Raw genomic sequence first — 17417 nt, forward strand, 5'->3', positions numbered from 1 at the left:
CGTGAAGCACATGGCTGTCTGGGGACATGACCAACTTTCACTTAACCAGGCATGTCAGTTAACGGGGAGTTAGAAAAACACATTGCAGGAGATGAAGTGTCTGCGTGCGTGTGTGTGTTCATTAGCTCTCTGCTGTTAGATGGTTTGTATCAATGTACGTATTCAGGAGAACTGCAAAACAAGCTGCCTCTTTGCAGTTAACCAGGGGCTGCCTGGTGTTTGTGCTGTGACCTTCTTTCGTTAGTTGACCTTAAAAGTAGCATAAGTAAATAATAAAAGTCCTTGAAACTAAATATCTGAAGCTATTCTGCAGTATCAGACTGCTTTTGGTTTATTCATTCAATTCAGTTTTAATTGCGATGTTAGATTCACAGCTGGTGGGGCTGGCTAGGTGGAGCAGTGACACCGAGCAAGCGATTCCAATGTGACAGAATATCTGCTTTGTGAGCACAGGGAGCCGTGCTTTCAGAGAGCGGTAAAGGGCAAAGAATGGCCAATAACAACACTTCATTTCTGTAGTAGCAGCATCTGTTTAAATGATTGAGTGGCGTTCACAGGGCTCTTTGGCTTTGCTTTCTGTTAGGAGGATTGCAGCTGTAATACAAGGCTGTCTCTGGGAGGCAGGGGGATGCTTCTGAAAGGCTGACTGATTGCTGTCAGACAGAGGTGATCCTCTGTGGGTGATGGAGCTCTAAGGTCATCCTCTGAAAACTCACCTACCCCGTAGCTACAGAATAATGTGCTGTGGTGTTGCTCTGAGAGGAGGGACCGGTGCTGTGAGTGGAGGGAGCAAGGGCTGTTCTCCGCTAGCAGAGCACAATTGACGACTCTTGGGGGGGTTTGAGCTTCAGAGAATAGCCTGAATCTGTGTTTATGTATTTGCAATGCAAAAGAGAATCTATCTCTCGTGATGTAGGTGACCAGGAGCTTGGGTGTTGCGGTGAGAGGTGAGGTATACAATAATGGATGAGAATCTGGTGTTGGTATAACTCTAGGAATGGGAGAGAAAAAAAAATCAAAGCATTCAGAGTGATGCCTCGATTTCCTTTCCATTTTTCTGGAGAGAATGGGTTCAGGATGGCAGCACAGGAGAGACTGTGACATTAAGGACTCCAACTTCTTACCTACTTATGCGTCTCTAATAAGATAATATATTTTAAGAATTCATTTAACAACAGAGGGGGAAAGGAAGGGATGGAGCATGGTGAGAGAAAAGCTGTTGATTAAAAATGGGTGTTTAAGTGCATTTAGGTCATACCCTGTGGTTTAACTTGCTTTAGAAAGAGAGAAATACTTAGTGTAGGCTCTGAGAGACTTGGGAATGCACTGAAGTTGAAAATAAGAGGTACTTTGTCTCTGCAAATGGAGTCTTTAATATTGACTTTGCTGTGTTATCTAAAACATAGGTATATGCAGATATCTGGTATAAAGTATTTCCTTAGGGTCTGCTACTGCATTCTTGTGCTTTAAATGGTAGGTTACGTATCTAGATGTTAGTGACGCTTAATAGCGTCTTTTAAATTGAGTGTGTTCACAGATCCTTACCAATTTCTTTCTTTATTTTATTTTAGGGTTAAAGAGCCCCTTCAGGACAGTGTAATAGCTACCTATGAAGAACATGAAGATAGCGTGTATGCAGTTGAATGGTCCTCAGCAGATCCGTGGCTGTTTGCCTCTTTAAGTTACGATGGGAGACTTGTTATTAACAGGGTTCCTAGAGCTCTTAAATATCACATACTGTTATAATTGGTTTGGATTCTGGTGGAGTTCTTATCTTGATGTACATAAATGGTAGGTATTATCTAGGGGTTTTTTTCCAGTTCTATTTTTATTAAGTATAAATATTAAAAATTTGTTTAAAATACCTGTACTAATATAGACACTTTTAATTTGTCTTTTGTATTTGCCTTGGAAAACTGTGATGCATTTTTGAAAGGCTGTGCTACTCAGATTTTTTTTTTTTTTTTTTTTTTTTTTTTGACGGGGCTAATAACTTCGTGAATTATAAATTTCTGGAGATACTGGGTACTTCCCATGCTGCTGTTGCTTTATTACTTCAGCTTTATGCAAGTATAGTGGATTACAGAGGTGTTATGCTGATACAAAACTGGGACAATATAGGGTGCATGCAGCAGAAGTGATCTACTTGTTTACAGGAATAATATTTTCCCTTTCTGATATAAGCAGCCTTCTGCTCTTAGCTAGGCCGACATTCTGCGGACTATTCTGGTCATTCTTCAGTGTTTAGAGATACAATTGGGAATGGTCTTAAAGGCTTTCTTAATTCAGTCATATATTTTAAATGCTTTTTCTCCTGTTTTGCCTGTCCCAGGAAGAAATGTTAATTGTGAAGGTGAAATCTTCAAAATATATTTTTCATTTAAGCCTTATGGTAGTATTAACAAAGTACCATCCTTTAATTTGCAAATTAAATGCAACTTTGAGCTATGCGTTGTTATTGGAAACATATTAATCTTTACTGAAATCTCTTATTCTCATGTAATGTATTATCCCATGTTTATAGAACTTTGTTGTGCTGTAGTATATTTTGAGGGACTCTGGAGCTACTCCATTGTTGACCTGAAAAATCTCTTCACTATTTGTAAGTAGTCTCTCTACTTATCCTTTTGGCCCTGTGCCATTCCACGGTACGCTGGCATGATGCTGCAGGCTTTCAGCGAAGCACTGAACACCCTGAGCTATATCCTACTCTTTGCAGTACCTGACCTGGGCATTGGTGACTCTCTTGTTACAAACACTGAGAACAGGCAGGTGCTGTTCGGCAGGAAACTGCGCAGAAAACTTGAAATGCAGATGGAAGGCGTGGTGAAACATGTCTGTACATACTGACACTCCCCTTCCCCTTGTGTAGTTTGTGTTAAGATGACAATTCCGCTGCCTGTTCTCTCTGTACTCAGACTGACCTCAGCAGTAATTATTCCCTGTTGCCTTTTCATCACTGTTATTTCCCATTAACTTCAGAACGTGGGTATGTGCGACGGTGTTAGTTGTGGTGCCATTGCGTAAGATCACTCTGAAGAAATGGCAAGAACATGGGATGGAAAGATCAATACCAGCCTCTTCCCATGATTCCTCCCGTTACTATGGCAACTGTTGGTGTTGAGGGACAGCCTGCTGCTCACCTCTGCTTGTCCTTACCCATCCTGGGTCGAAACATGTTCAGATGTGATTTGTTGCGTATACACTGCTGCTTCTGTGAGAACACGCTTTGAGAGCGTGACTGACTGCTATAGGCCAAACTGTCCAGAAACCATGGAAGTTTAATTCTATTTCTGGTTTTCTTAAAGAGCTTGTTTAGAAGGAATCACAGAGTGAAGTAATCTAATTAAATAATCTGTACTATTGTTTGTATTTGTGTTATGATGCTGCCTGCCTGCTCCAGAGTGAATATACCATTGGAAATTCTGATGGTCTGATTTTCTGCGTTAAGATTTTAAACCTGTGCTACTTCAGATTGTCTCAGACTGTAATTAGGCATGAGTTATTCACCTGTATACTATAAGAAAAATTACATTTCCAAATCAGTAGTGCTTCAGCTGTCTGAATATCAAAATCCTTGGCTGATGCAGCTTTATATGTGGAGCTTTCAAACTTCAGACACAAAACCTTATGGTCGGTTTTGTTGGTTGTGTTTCTTTTGGTTGTGTGTGTGTGTTTCCATGTCCCCTCCCAAAAAATCCTGCAGTATATCTTTGGTATGCAGCAGAACTCTTTAAAACTTTCTTCCCATTAGCAATAAGGGTCTAATGAAACTTTAACATATGTGGCTTGCAGTGTGAAGGTGACAGGGAATTACATAACAGTATGTGGGATTTGATTTTTTTTTTTAACATGTAATAAATGTGGGACAGATTTCAGACTGATTTTGATGTGACTGTATTTTCTTTCTTTTAACAAGCCGGAGAGGTCTGTAAACAAATATCAAGAAATATTTTATTTTGTTTAAGTTTAAAGTGTTTATAATATCAATAGGGAAGAAGAGAGGGGATGAACATTGGGCAGGAAGGGGAGTAGCAGGTCGAATTTGAATGAAATATGTTACAGTAGAATCAAGAGTGCAGGAAGGGTCAAGTTTTAATTATTTTCATCTGTCTGTAAAGCGGGATCTGAGCTGTATGTACAGCCCTGGCAGCAATATGGAAATGACCTTCAGAAAGGGGAGACTTTTGACAAGGTTTCATCCCAGGCTGTTAGAGAAAGCAAGCTGCTGCAGGGTAAGAGAGAGGGTTCAAAGATAACTGGTTAAAAGATAGGAAGCAGGAATAAATCATCACATTTCTTGGCAAAAAGAAATTACCAATGAAGTCTTGCAAGGATCTGTGCCTAGGCCTGTGCTTTACAGTATACTTGTGACCCTTTTAGAAAAAGGGCTGCATAGAAATATGGCAACATTTGCAGATGCTGTTCAGAGCAGTAGAGATGACTGAAGAATTATGGAAAGGCCTTGTTTTACAGAATGCCTGGATGGTAGATGAAATTCAGTGCAGGAAACATGAAGTAACAGAGAAACAGTCATTTTACATGGCTACTGGGGACCATCGGTGTATGGCTATTACAAATTGGAAATAAGATCTTAGGGTTTTCATAGATCTTTAAAAATGTCAGCTTAATAGAGGTTAAAAATTTAATTAAAATGTTGGGAATTAGCAAATAGAGAATAAAAGAAAGCATTGTTAATCCATTAAATAATAGGTATTTCTAAATCTGTGGTGTATGTGCATCTTGAATACTGTGTGTAGTTCTGGTTTCTTCCATCTCAAACCCAATGTAGTAAAACTGGGAAAGATTTCAGAGGAGGGTGACAGGAATGATGAATAGCATGCAACACCTGTATGAGGATAACTAAATGGGCTGAAAGGCAGATGATTGAGAGGGAATGATAAAAGTCCATAAAATCACAAGTGGCAGAGGGAAAGGATGAATAGGGAATGATTGTTCACTGTCCCTCCCGATACCAGAACTAGAGGTTATTAAATGGAATCTGCAGGTGGTGGCTCAAAGCATGCAAAATGATGTGGTCTCCACAGGCGCGAGGGTGAGCTATGGCACTCGTCTTTAACAACTCCTTCCCCCCGCAACAAAAAAAGAACCTTCCAAAGAAACAACAAAAAAATCTCATTAATGTTAAAGTTAACATGACTTGAAAGTAACTGAACCACTGCTTGTAAGATGAATCCATTAAAGGCTGCTGAATATAAAGGCAGCACCTCTGGCTTAGAAAATCCTTTTGAACCATGAATTGCTGGACACTACAAAAAGTACTGGCAGAGAATCTCTGTGTGCTTGTCCAGTCTTTACTTACCTCCCTGGACATGTGCTATTTGCCGCTAAAGGTAGAAAATGGAAGTTAAAAATAATAATTTATTCTCTAAAGCTTTGTCTCAAGTGCTGAGACAGCATGTTGCTCCTGCATGTTTGTCTTGCACCTGTTTACTTTGATTGCGAGTTGTGTTTTAGGGGATTTCAGAAAATACTCATGTCTGAGATGAATGTCATACAGAATCTCAGTATTATTTCTGGAAACCACCTTGTTGCAAAACACTCCTTGGCAGTAAGACTGTGGAGGCAGGATGATTTCTGTACAGCAGGGAGTCCATCACCACTTTGGAAATTCAAATCGTGGTCTAACTGGGATCGCCGCACTGGGTTGTTTCAGTGTCTCATAGAGAATGCTGTTTATACAGTCACATATCAGCATTGGTAAGCACATAATGGTTGTGTTTTCAAACAAACATCTCTTAAATCATTATTCTTTCTTTGCAGACTGTCTCCAGGTAAGAAGCTTTAATAAGTTTTGGTTTGGAAAAAGTGAATTATGGTATTCCTTAAAAATGTCAGATTGTCAGTGTTGCCATCTAAAAAGTTATTTTATTCCAGATCTGATGTTGAAAATCTTTTCTTTGTCACCAATGTAAACATGTGTCTAGTATGGAATTGCAAAAATGCTTGAGATGTGGCATTTTTATTCCACATAAAGTGAATTATTGGAGGAGAAAGGAATTGATAATATTTTTAAAAGGTTTTGAGCATGATCTAAATGAGGCTGACCAAAGTCAATACGAGTCTTGGCCATTTAATGAGAAGCTTGAAATAACAATCTCTTTCACTTGAACTAAAAATAGTCCTTATTTAAAATTATATTTATACAAACAAAACAAACCCCACAGACCTCCAAAAAGCGAAACCCCTCAGTACTGACTTGAACTTTACCTGTGGTGCCAGTGTTAAAATTAGCCTGAAGTGTACTGAAGCCCATGAAGTTAATGAACTTTTCAACATTTGAATTAATGAAGAACATGTATTAGAATAGCATGGGTAGACTTCATGTTTGCTCTAGACCAGCGGTGTCAAACTCATTTTCACTGGGGGCCATATCAGCCTCGCAGTTGCCTTCAAATGACCGAATGTAATTTTAGAACCGTATAAATGTAACTACTAATACTACTCCTAACTACTCTAGACAAATTCTCCTTACCTCATACCTTTTCATTTCACAAAAGTGAGTGAAAATAAGAAGCTGTATGATCTGGATTATGCTTGCCACTAGAATTAGTTGAAAACAGTGATTTGTAAAGAACTAAGCTGCCTGACTATTGTATTTTCCAGCTGACGAGAGAAAGCATTACTTCTGTGTTTATCTTTTCATTTGGAATTCCCAAATCTTACAGACCAGTACCTCCTTGCAGTGTTTGAGACTAAAATTTTACAACTACGGTATCATCTGATGAGAGTCTGACGTGGTTAGACACTGTGAGGTAGATGTGGCTTTGACATAACTGAAGCAATGAAAAGATAATTGTTAACAGTGGTATTTGGATACAAGCTCATAGTGCTCTAGAGCTGCTATTTGACTTCACAGAGGGTATTGAGGGGTGGTGTTCTTTTTTCTTTTTCTAAGGAATACGAAGAAAGTGCTTAAAACTTTGTTGTGGAGCATGTGGTATGAAGGCCACTCTGAGGCTGCGGAAAGCCTATGATTTCTTGAATAGCAAGTGGAGTGACTGAGAGAAAAGTGCGAATCAGTTTTTAGAGAAGCCTGTTCTTCCCGTAACAGGAGCTGCTGGGTGTGAAGCCGTGGACGCTCTCCAGAACAATTTGCACATTGCGCCTGCTCATTCCACCTGCCACTTCGGTCAGTGAGGAGCTAGTGAAGGGGGAAGAAAATGACACGCAGAGGTTTGGAGGAAAAGACAAAAGAGAAGAAAAAGTAAAAGGAAGACTGACAAATACAGAGTGAAAAGTGAATTGAGAAAGACAAGATCAGGGAAAGATCAGTTTGGAAAACAGGAATAGGAAAGGTGGGATAAATTGGCAGTAAATGAAGTAAAGAAAAAGATACAAGGATAAGGAGTGAAAAAGGGAAAAAAAAAAAGAATATTTGTTCGCTTGTTTTGGCTATGATATTAAAGGTCCTTTAAAATCTTCTGTGTTATTCTTCCTGTGTTAACTGTTTTAAATGCTAGAAAATCACCATTTTATATTGCAGCATTTTAGTTCTGATATTGGAGGTGGTTCATGCAGGATAGTTCCTGTCAAGTTTTCAGTTGATCCATGAGTTATTAATCTGAACTTGTAGGTTTTGAGGGGTTAGGATTGTTAGCTGGTCATTATTCTTTTCAGAGATCAGGTTGCAACTGCACGTGTGAGCAGCTGCAGTCTGTTTCAGTGCAAAGTTACCAGACTGGGTAATGAACCCGAGGGAGCAGGATCCTGAGAGGCTGGAAGAAAATTTCAAGTGGGCTGTTTCTTGAGTCACGCTAGTTAGATCTGTTTATGACAGACACTGTTTATCCCCTTGTTTATGACTTCAGGTGAGTGTCCTAGTCAGAACAACTCAAGATATTAGATGTGATTAATGAAGTATCTGAGTCACCTCCTCCCTTCTGCACAGAGTTACCTTACAGCAAACAAATTTTGATCTGTTCTTGAGAAGATCCCCCCTGTTCTGGTGCGGCAGCAGCCCCAACTTCATGAAGGGGTTTTAGTGCTCCAGCACAGAAGGTCGCTTTGGGGAGAAAGAGATGAATGAGTCTTGCTAAATCCAGGAGCCAAGCTCCCCGTGTGGAGATGCATGGCAAAGGTGTGGGTTGCTGTTGCCCTGGAGCTATAGCAACAGCTGCCAAGCAGCTGGGCTGAGCAGAGAGGACCTCTAATGTACCTTCTCAGCAAATTGTCCATTTATTCTGATGCTGCCCCAAGTTCAGGATTTTGGCAAGAGGAACTATGGAAAAGCTTTTAAACAGGATGAATTTAGAAGAGTATGGGAAACCTTGGAAAACCCAAAGATACTACATGCTAATTGGGAAGTCTAGATGAGCTGAATCCTGGAGTGGTAATAGACTTGGCAGACAAATTCTGTGAACCACTGCCAGTTTCTAAAAATTTGCAGAGGACTGAGAAGACAAAGTCTGGAAAACAGCAGAAGTGGTATTGGTATTTGGAGCTGTGTGGAACAGCAATGCACCAAGTTGGGTAAAGAAACATGTTTCTGAGAGGAAATTTTTAGCCAAATTATGAATGTTTTATTTGCCTCTTTTACTTAGGTGTGTGGTTTTTTGGTTTTTTTGGGTTTTTTTTATAAACACCAGTCAAAATACTAACAAATACCAGGAATGATGTGATCACATCCATGCAACAAAGTGTGGATTATCCATGGTGTTGCAAAGAATACCCAGAATTATAAACTGAACATTTGTATTATTTCCCTTACAACTCTCTGTTCTCCAGAGAGGATGGGTGGAAAGTAGTATATAATAGTAAATGTAACTCATCTCCACACATAGATTGAAAAAAAAAAAATATATATTCTCTTAGCTTCTTATAATGTCAAAGTGTTTCTTCTAAAGAAAACAATGAACCATCCTTTGAACTCTGTTCATGGAAAGTTGGGGGAGATGGGAATACCTGGAATTTGCCTTTGCAGAGATTATGAACAGTAATGATCTGTTTTCCAGCATGCAGCTGATGGGGTAACACATTCACTTCAGTACTTTCATCTCACTATATAAGTTATCAGTATTTTACACAGAAGTTACCTGTCTGAAACTGCTTCCAATAAAGGATTGTGGTACTCAGGACAAGGATATACCAACACAAACAGGAAAGCATCATCTTAAAATTAAGAATGTTTCCTTCTCCCTAGGAGAGTGGCTGTGTAATACATTTATTTGCAACTACAAAAGAGTTAGGCTTGGGTGCATTCATGTCTGCTGATAGCAGCTGGTATGTAAATGGAGCCATAGGTACTTTGATGCTGCTACTTTGGGGTTTTTTTGGTGCGTGTGGGGTTTTTTTTGTCGTTTTTTTTCTCTCTAGAAGTCAATCTGGGTAAAATGGGAGGAATCTGGTAGATATGTTATTATTTGAAGTCTGTTAGGAAAAGCACAAATTAAAACTTCATCACGATGGGAGCTGTTTAATCCTTCACAAGGCAAATACCACAGAGCTTCAACAACTGTTCTGACCATCCTGTCAGTTGTGAGTGACAGTTACTTGGATTCAGTTTCCTAGATACATGCATATTTCTGATCTGTGTTTTTATAATCTATTTACAATGTTAATACTGCTTGAATATCTTCAGTCTATTGTTTGAATGACTTGAGTAAATACTGTACAATTTTCAGTTGCAGTTCACAAGCAGTGAGAGAGAGGGAAAAGCTGCTTTTGTTTTTAAGTCTTCATGCTGCTGTATCGGGAGGTATTCTGGTTTCTATTCCTGTGTCCTAGACCTCAAGGCTCAAATCACAATTTAAATTCTACAGGTTTTGGACTGGTCATTGCTGAGGGCAAAGAAGAGCTATGGATGAAGGCCGAACATGACTGACGTGTTCAAATTCGTCAGAAAATAGAGTCAGCTGGAGAGAAACGGAGTAATTGTTGCTGTGCTCCCTCCCTCACTGCTTGCGCAGAAAGATGTAGGCTGCGGGGAGGAAGCTACCTGAGGTTATTAAGATTAATACTGCTAGAAATTCCAATCAGCTCACACAAGGCTGCTCCTCAAGGCTGTCAGGTGCTTACTGCCTTCTCTGACTCAGGCGGGGCCACGTCAGTTCTGAATTTCCCAACAGAGATTGCTGTGATTTATGAGTTTAGGAGGCTGATGAATGTGGTTAGTTGAAGTGTTCATGAAATAATTGAATCAGAATAATTTCAGTCAGCTGTGCTCAATTTATTTTCTCCAATAACCACAGGAGGGTGCAATTTTGAATTGGGAGCTTCATCTCAAGGATTCCTGTCACAGGAAAGACATTGTGGAACCTGGAAAAAGAGCAACGTAATTTTGCTGCCAGGCCCATAGGACAGATTTATGAGCTGGCTTAAGACCCATCAGAACTGGAGAGTAAGTACCTTGAGCTCTTCTGGTATTGCCCATGACAGAGGCTGAGTCACTTCTGGTTTATGCATTGTGGGATAATATCTGCTGGGAACAATAATGAGAGTTTACTATTTAGTGTTTGAAAAACCATTTATTGTTCAGTTGGCTGGGTGTTGTTCTTTACACTTGTTTCTAGCAAATTATTTTCAGATGATAAGTGTTATGAATATTTCACTTCTGGATTTCATGAATTCTTCTGAGTGGCGATGAACATCAGTTCTGTCCTTACAATGAAGGGGGTGTCCATGCTTACCTGAAGAGTGTTATTTGAAACTTCCTAAAAAAGAAATTTGTCCCTACAAGTTTATCATTTGTCTGCTTCGCTTTCCCACATAGCTAAAAAAAAAGGCATTTTGAGTGGAATGTCCTAGAAAGAGTACTGAATGTAAAGGGCATTGTAAAACAGGAAGGTGAGCAGGTTATGGTGTTGTAATGACAGGCTGAAGCCAGTAGAGAATGGGAAATCACAGCAAGCAGAGCTAGGGAGCAAGTATGTTGCAGACAAATATCTTCCTGTTGTCATGAATAAGATGTTTGTAATGATGTGAGAGCTGCAAGCAGGGGAGGGTATGTGGGAACAGCAGTGGCTTCTGTTTGTCTCTGTGCTAGTCAGTTTGGGTGTCTTTTGAAATGTTCAAAGACACTCTGCAAGAACAATACAGGCAAAAATGTAACAGGCTACTGGGTCTAGCACTGGTATGTTCTCCATACCTGGTAAAACACCTGAAGTGAACTTTGCTGGCCAGGAAGGTGTCAGCAGAATAGGGAAGGGTTCTCTGTGGTTGCTTGATCCTCTGTTATAGAGTTGCCATTTTCCAGCTCCATTTATCCCATTTTGGTGTCTTTTCCCTATCGAATCCTTGAGCTGCTAATGTTTCCCACAGCAACAGTATTACCTTTGTCTGTAGTTTTATGTTTATTGTGTGTGGCTTTTCCCCATAGACTTTCATCCAGCCTTTTCTCACAACTCATCTTCTTTCTCAGAAGTCATAACCAAAGCTGGGCAGCATGCCATGGATGACAAAGGGTTGCTGAGAGAGCAGCTTTCCCAAGAGTCCTAATCTGTGTAAGATAAAAGCAGACAGGTTTATTCTATGGTGAGCCAGGAATGTATGCTACTAGACATATGTGTTACCCCAGATGGTTTGTATCAGCATGGATAGTCCAACGATCGTATGACATAACCTGGCCTGCATGTGAACTGTTATCTAGTCACCCATGGCTGAAGAGCAGTGGGGTAGGTCCTTTCACTGTGTGGTAAAGAACAGCCCTACACTTGCACAGGAAGAAATAAATCTCTTTCTGGGCTGTTATTCTCAAAGTTCCCTTGCCTTGAATCTCAAAAGTCTTTAATTTTATGAAATATCCTAAGTTTATTTTCATTTTTTTAATTCTATCCTTGCTCTTTGCTGTGGTGGGAAGGCAGGTCAGAATACGAGAGAACCAGTAGGATTTGGCGGTGAGCTATTTCTGACTGCATGGAAAGATTTGTGGTGCTAGTGTAAAGGGATGTATGCTGTAGAGCCTATTATGGCAATCCGTGTGGTGGGGTAGGTCAGACTTAGGTGTGTCAGACACATTGAGCAGCTATATTGAAGAAGAATATGGTTCACTCTCTTTTTCTGGAAAATAAGTGATATTCTGAATAATGATGTCCTGCTAAAGTTCAGTTACCCAAGTTTGGTGACTTTTCTGCGAGTACATGTTAATTCCTGGAATTAATTCATTATGGTTCTTTCGTCTCTAATGGCAGTTCCTTTTGTCTCTAGATAATTTGATACTGTCCCTACCTGCTGTAATTTATTTCTGTAAATCGTATAAATGCCTGTTTTGTGTAGTCTAAAGAATGTTCTGTGGAGTGCAGGATCTCTTAGTGACGTGCTCAGTATTATGGCAGCACTATCCTATCCAGCAGTATAGTAGAAGTTAATTTAAGAGAAAAACATTTGCAAAGGTTTTACCTACTTCCCTTTTTCACTGCTCAGCAGTTAGGAAGATGCTTTCTTGAATAACTCTTACTGAATCTCCTTGCTGGGGCCTCCTTGCCATGAAGTGCACGCTGTGTAAGAGAATGGCGTGGAGAACAGTGCGAAAAATCTGCTACTTAGTCAGGATGTGGATATAAACCGCAAAGCATTTTCCAAATCAAATTTGGATTTGGGGCTTAGCATAAAATTAGGGCACAAAATAACTACCCTGTGTGCAGAAAATGTTAATAGAAAAAGTACGGATTACAGTAATGTGTTCTGCGTGGTCTGGTGAGTAGACAACAGCAGAAGGGCATGTGGCAGGACTGTCTCACTGGCGGTTTTGCTTCTGCTGCTGTGAAAAGCATTTTCAATACTTGCATAATTTAGAGCATGACATTATGCTTTTCAAAGCTTCGAATTGGGGTAAAGCATTTACATAATCTAATTAAATCATGTAAATGTTTCATGATAATATTCAAGTAAGTGCAAAACTCGTTCTGCAGATGCATCCCGTTCTTAGGCCATTGGGGAAACCCGATTTATGCATGCAGATATGTTTCTAACCCTGCGTGCTCTGGGAGGTCAACAGGGTACTTACTGAATGCTCTGTTCTTAGTATAACTTCTGAAGCCTGCTTCGCAGAGCATCATCTTTCCAAGAAGCTTGAAGGTAAGCTGGTACCGGAGGGAAAGGCAAAGCAGATTTAAAAGGCTACTTGCAACCTCTTATAATTTGAATGAAAGCAACGCTACTGCAGTATGTAATAAATTGCTTCCATTTCAGTGAACATTAAAATAATCCCATGGTGACACTCATAGCAGCAGCCCTGCCACATGTAGTATCAGATCTCACAAAGCATGCATCGTACTTGGATGGGAAGCTACCAGGGGAAGCCCCACAAATCCTCCTGGTGACTGTTGGGTTTGTTTTTGCCTCTGGCTGCACTAACTCACAAAATATTGGAAGCACTTGGCTAGCATCCATGATGAGAGATGCTGCTTGTAGTGAGATTATTTAAATAATATTTTTTATCAGCACATAATCACTAAGCTGTGTTCAACAGTAGCTCTTGGTGAATGCTGTCTTTGCTAGACCGTACTACTGCAATAAGCAAGTGAATTGAATCCTAATTTTCCAAATGTAGCTAAGCTGACACAAAGTTAGTATTAAGATTCTTCTAGAAAGTACAGCACTGCTTTGCTAAAATGAATTCATGTAGTTGGCAGAGATAGTTTGTTTAAGACCAGGACCCTGTCTGTTTTAAATAAGATCATTGCCATTGACTTTTATCAGGGCTGTACTGATTTACCCTAACTGATGACAGAAATGTTTGTGTATACACTGCCAGGTGTTCTGTGCTTTCTCAGTAATTCTAATTGTTAGGAAGCATGTGGATATTATCTGTGCCAGCCTTCTGATGAAGCCCATGTGCTGTTAGAAACACAGGGCTGTCTGCACACACGGTGTTGACCTGGTTTGTGCACACACCGTGACTGCGGTGAGTCCAGCAGCTCTGGTTTTTATCTGAAAATGTGGATGTTTTAAGGGAAGCCTAGATCTAACATACCTCTAATTCTGGAATTTTTATTATTTACTGTCACAGTACGTTATAACATCCAAAGTTTGTAAATTCATTTGGATCTCAGTGGTACAGAAAGCTCTGAATGTGTGAAAGTCATTGCTAACGTAGCTCACAGAAAGGTGAAGTGTATCAGTAATGAATTAAGTCTTTGCTAATTAGGCACAGAAATCTAATTACTTTGCAAATTTTTCATCTAATTTTTAAGGGAGTGAAGCTAGTGTAAAATTCAAACAGAAGCAGAGATGTTCAGCGCACAGTGTTAACTGCCAAGGAGAACAACACGGTGACCTTATTTGCAGCTGCACATGTATCATGTGTAGGAATGCCTGTCATAGCCATAATGATTTAACATCAGGGCAGGCCAATATTTCTTGGTTCTTCCTCCGCAGTGTAGGCAGTTTCCTTTATAGGTGGAATGGGAAGCTGTAGGTGTTTCTGGTGAAAAATGGTAATGCTAGAGAGGTGCCCTTTACTACAAATCCAGCACCGTTTGCTTCGGTTCACCTCATGAAAAAGAATTTGCAAAGTCACAGCCTGGGGGACGAAGTCACAGCTGGGTGAAGTTTAAGTTTTGTCATGGTCGGATTCTGCTTTTTTGGACCACTCAGCTGTCAATTATACAATGTTTAAGCATAGTAGGTGACACTAGAGAAATTTAAAGCTACTGATTTTTATTTTTTTAAGGTGCCAAGACTATTTCATTGCAGAAAAGAATTCTTTTAGTTTAAAACCTGCAATATTTGTCATAGTAGTCACTTTATGTTTAGACACAAAAGCTCATAGAGCTAAGTTTAACTCCAAACACTAAGACATTTACCTTAGTACAGCTATTCATACTTAATACTTGTCGTCTTACAAAATACCTTAACTGCCACTAAATATCCTGTGTGAATTGCTGTTAATAGTTCCATAATAAAGTCCCTTTCAATTACCTTTCAATACTATATTGACTTTGAGCCTGATAAATCACCTATTTAAACTCTGCTAAAGGATCTCAGGTGGCAGTCTTTAAAAATGTGTGGGCCCTTACCCATCAGTCTTTGTAAGCACCTGATCCACAAGCATCCGTGGTCTCTGAATCACTTGTGAAGTCCGCAGCTTCTCTGTTCAACTCTTCATGGTTTATATTCCCGTCACTGCTCACCTGGGGCATCCACACTTCAGCAGGAGGGGCAGGGCATTTAAGTCAGCTTTTTTAATTGCTAAAAATCGTAATTTAGGTTGCAGATTGGTGGAGTTCATAAATTCTTGTTTACAAATGATTGTAATTTTTGAGGAAAAATTTGAAAAGTTTGGGAAAGAGGAGAATGAATGGAAGAACAACAAAGGCAAACTTTAATCTTCTCTACACACATACAAAAAACTTTTTCTACCTTAGCAATATCCCCAGATGCATATTAACTATCTCTGTGACTGAGATGCAGCTCATAAAATAGAATTATTTTAAGAGAAATAAATGCTGATGAGTAAAATGAACAGTGAGTCTTTCTCTGTTTCTCACATTGCGTCCAGTGAAAATGCAAGGTAGCAAGTTTAAAACAAAAAATACTTTGCCTCATAACAGGTGATTTTCTAGCTGGCACTCACCACTGATGGAGTGAAAACCAGAGCAAGAAAGGAATTAAAGGCTTAGGCCTGTTCAGGGGCTGTAGTTTCAAGGATGGCTCTCGTAGCAACTAGTCCCCACAGAACTTACATCTCCGAAGTCTTTGCGATGGATTGCTGGTAACTGAGCAGGTGATACGGCTGAACTGGCCGTGTTCTTTCCTGCTCTTGAAGCATCTCTACTGGCTTGTTGTGGAGGTAGGTCACGGGTTAGATGTCTTTGATATGATGGAGTGCAGCCATTCTCTGTCTTCCCTAGGACCTCCCTGGACCTCCATGAGTAACCATTTCCTTACTTAGAGTTATGCTCCACATTTTAAATAGTAATCTTTGAGAGATTTATTAAATGCGTGTGCATGTGTGTATTTGGATCATGAAACTATATAACCCTGTCTGGGGCATGTATGAAAACTATAATGCCATCACCATGTAAATAGAACCAGGGGAACATGAGCCTGATATAAAGCTCATTGATGATGACACAACCTTTGCTGTAGTAGTTATGTTAGTTACAATATTTGTAAAATAGTTATGTCTCTTCTACCAAGGCATACAAGCTGAGGTTTGCTCTTGTTCAGTCGATGAATCCATGAAATGAGGTAGGATTGTGTTTTTCTTTGCAGAAACTTCTTTAATGTTGTCTGTTTAAATAGAAGAGAATACATAACAAAAAATTAATGGCAAGAGAGAGAGTACTTATTTTTTTGCTGCACTTCTGTATGTTTCATAACAAAAACCTTAACATTGTGTCTCTTATATCCTATACACCAAAAGGCAATCTTTCTTAGTATTCCATTTCTTTGTTGACTTCAATTTAAAAAAAAAATCCGAACTTGGTTTAAGATTTTTTTTTTTTAAAAAAAAATTAGTTTTCTAATTTTTTAGTATAAAATGAAAACGTCTACAGCATGAGGGATAGAAATTCACCTTTTGGTGCAGAGCCATGAGATTCTGTTACTCTGAATTCAAAACCAGCTCCGCCAACGCTGTTCACACTTGGGGTGGGAGCAGGGGAAGAAGGAAGCAGCTTTTTTTACTGAACAGCAACAGCATTATTCTCATTACTCTTTTCTAGTCTAAAGTGGGATAAACTTTTATTAACACATCATATTATTGATCCTGTTCTTTTCTAGATTGTGCGGGCTATCATTGAAGCTTTTGAGCATTTGAATGCTTTCTGTGTTCAAACAGGAAGGACTCTGACAATCAAGTCTAAAATATGAAAGGTCTGACAGTTTTCAGATGAACTTCAAAAGAATAGTAAATTTATTTTAAGAAAGCACATGCTAATCCAGACTTGTGGCTCCATCTAATGTAACTTTATAGATTCAGTGACTTTGAGTTGCCTTGTTTCTTCTAATTCTTTCTCTTGCTACCCCCTTCATCTGCGGCAGTCCACCACTGTAGATAAGATGTTTACTTCCCATAAGAATATGGGCCCTATTGCATGGAAACAAATTTGGGGTTTAATTTAATTTCCTAGTCTTTGTCTTACATTTTCAATGCATAATCTTACAAATGTGGCCAACATTTCCACAGGGCAAGAGGAATTCAGTTGAGTCTTACCAAAAATAAGAGTGAACCCAACTCTAGTGTCACTGGCTGTGTAGCTGCAACTGCTTAAGAAAGTGAAGAAGTTAAATGGAAGTATTGCAAGAAAGTTAAATATCATAGCAGTACATGATAACTCTGAAACATTTCTGGAGGAGAGCATAAAATAATTAGTGTTTAAAAAATTGTGTGGTTCTTCAGCTCTGGTTTGTTGCCACCAATCAATTTTAACCATGCCAATTCCAAAATGTAGAAAGAACTAACTCAATCACATTATTTGCATAGTCTCTATTTGCCTTTGTACATTGTTCGT

At 39.4% G+C, this 17417-nt stretch overlaps 2 protein-coding genes across 4 annotated transcripts in view; one reads left to right on the forward strand and one right to left on the reverse strand.

Moving 5' to 3' along the window:
- EIPR1 (EARP complex and GARP complex interacting protein 1) overlaps positions 1–7430 on the forward strand; it is an 84750-nt gene extending 77320 nt beyond the window's left edge. For 2 of the 3 annotated variants that reach the window (XM_065632789.1, XM_065632791.1), the window contains one exon: positions 1572–4094. In XM_065632789.1, the coding sequence (XP_065488861.1) occupies positions 1572–1746 (175 nt within the window). In that variant the 3' untranslated portion in view covers positions 1747–4094. Of the gene's footprint in view, positions 1–1571; positions 4095–6919 lie in introns of those variants that run through there. The other variant, XM_065632790.1, reaches the window with a different exon arrangement.
- RPS7 (ribosomal protein S7) overlaps positions 1–17417 on the reverse strand; it is a 488774-nt gene that overhangs the window by 164562 nt on the left and 306795 nt on the right. The gene's annotated exons all lie outside the window — the stretch shown is intronic.

This window comes from Caloenas nicobarica, chromosome 3 (genome assembly GCF_036013445.1).
Source record: "Caloenas nicobarica isolate bCalNic1 chromosome 3, bCalNic1.hap1, whole genome shotgun sequence".
Taxonomy (NCBI): domain Eukaryota; kingdom Metazoa; phylum Chordata; class Aves; order Columbiformes; family Columbidae; genus Caloenas; species Caloenas nicobarica.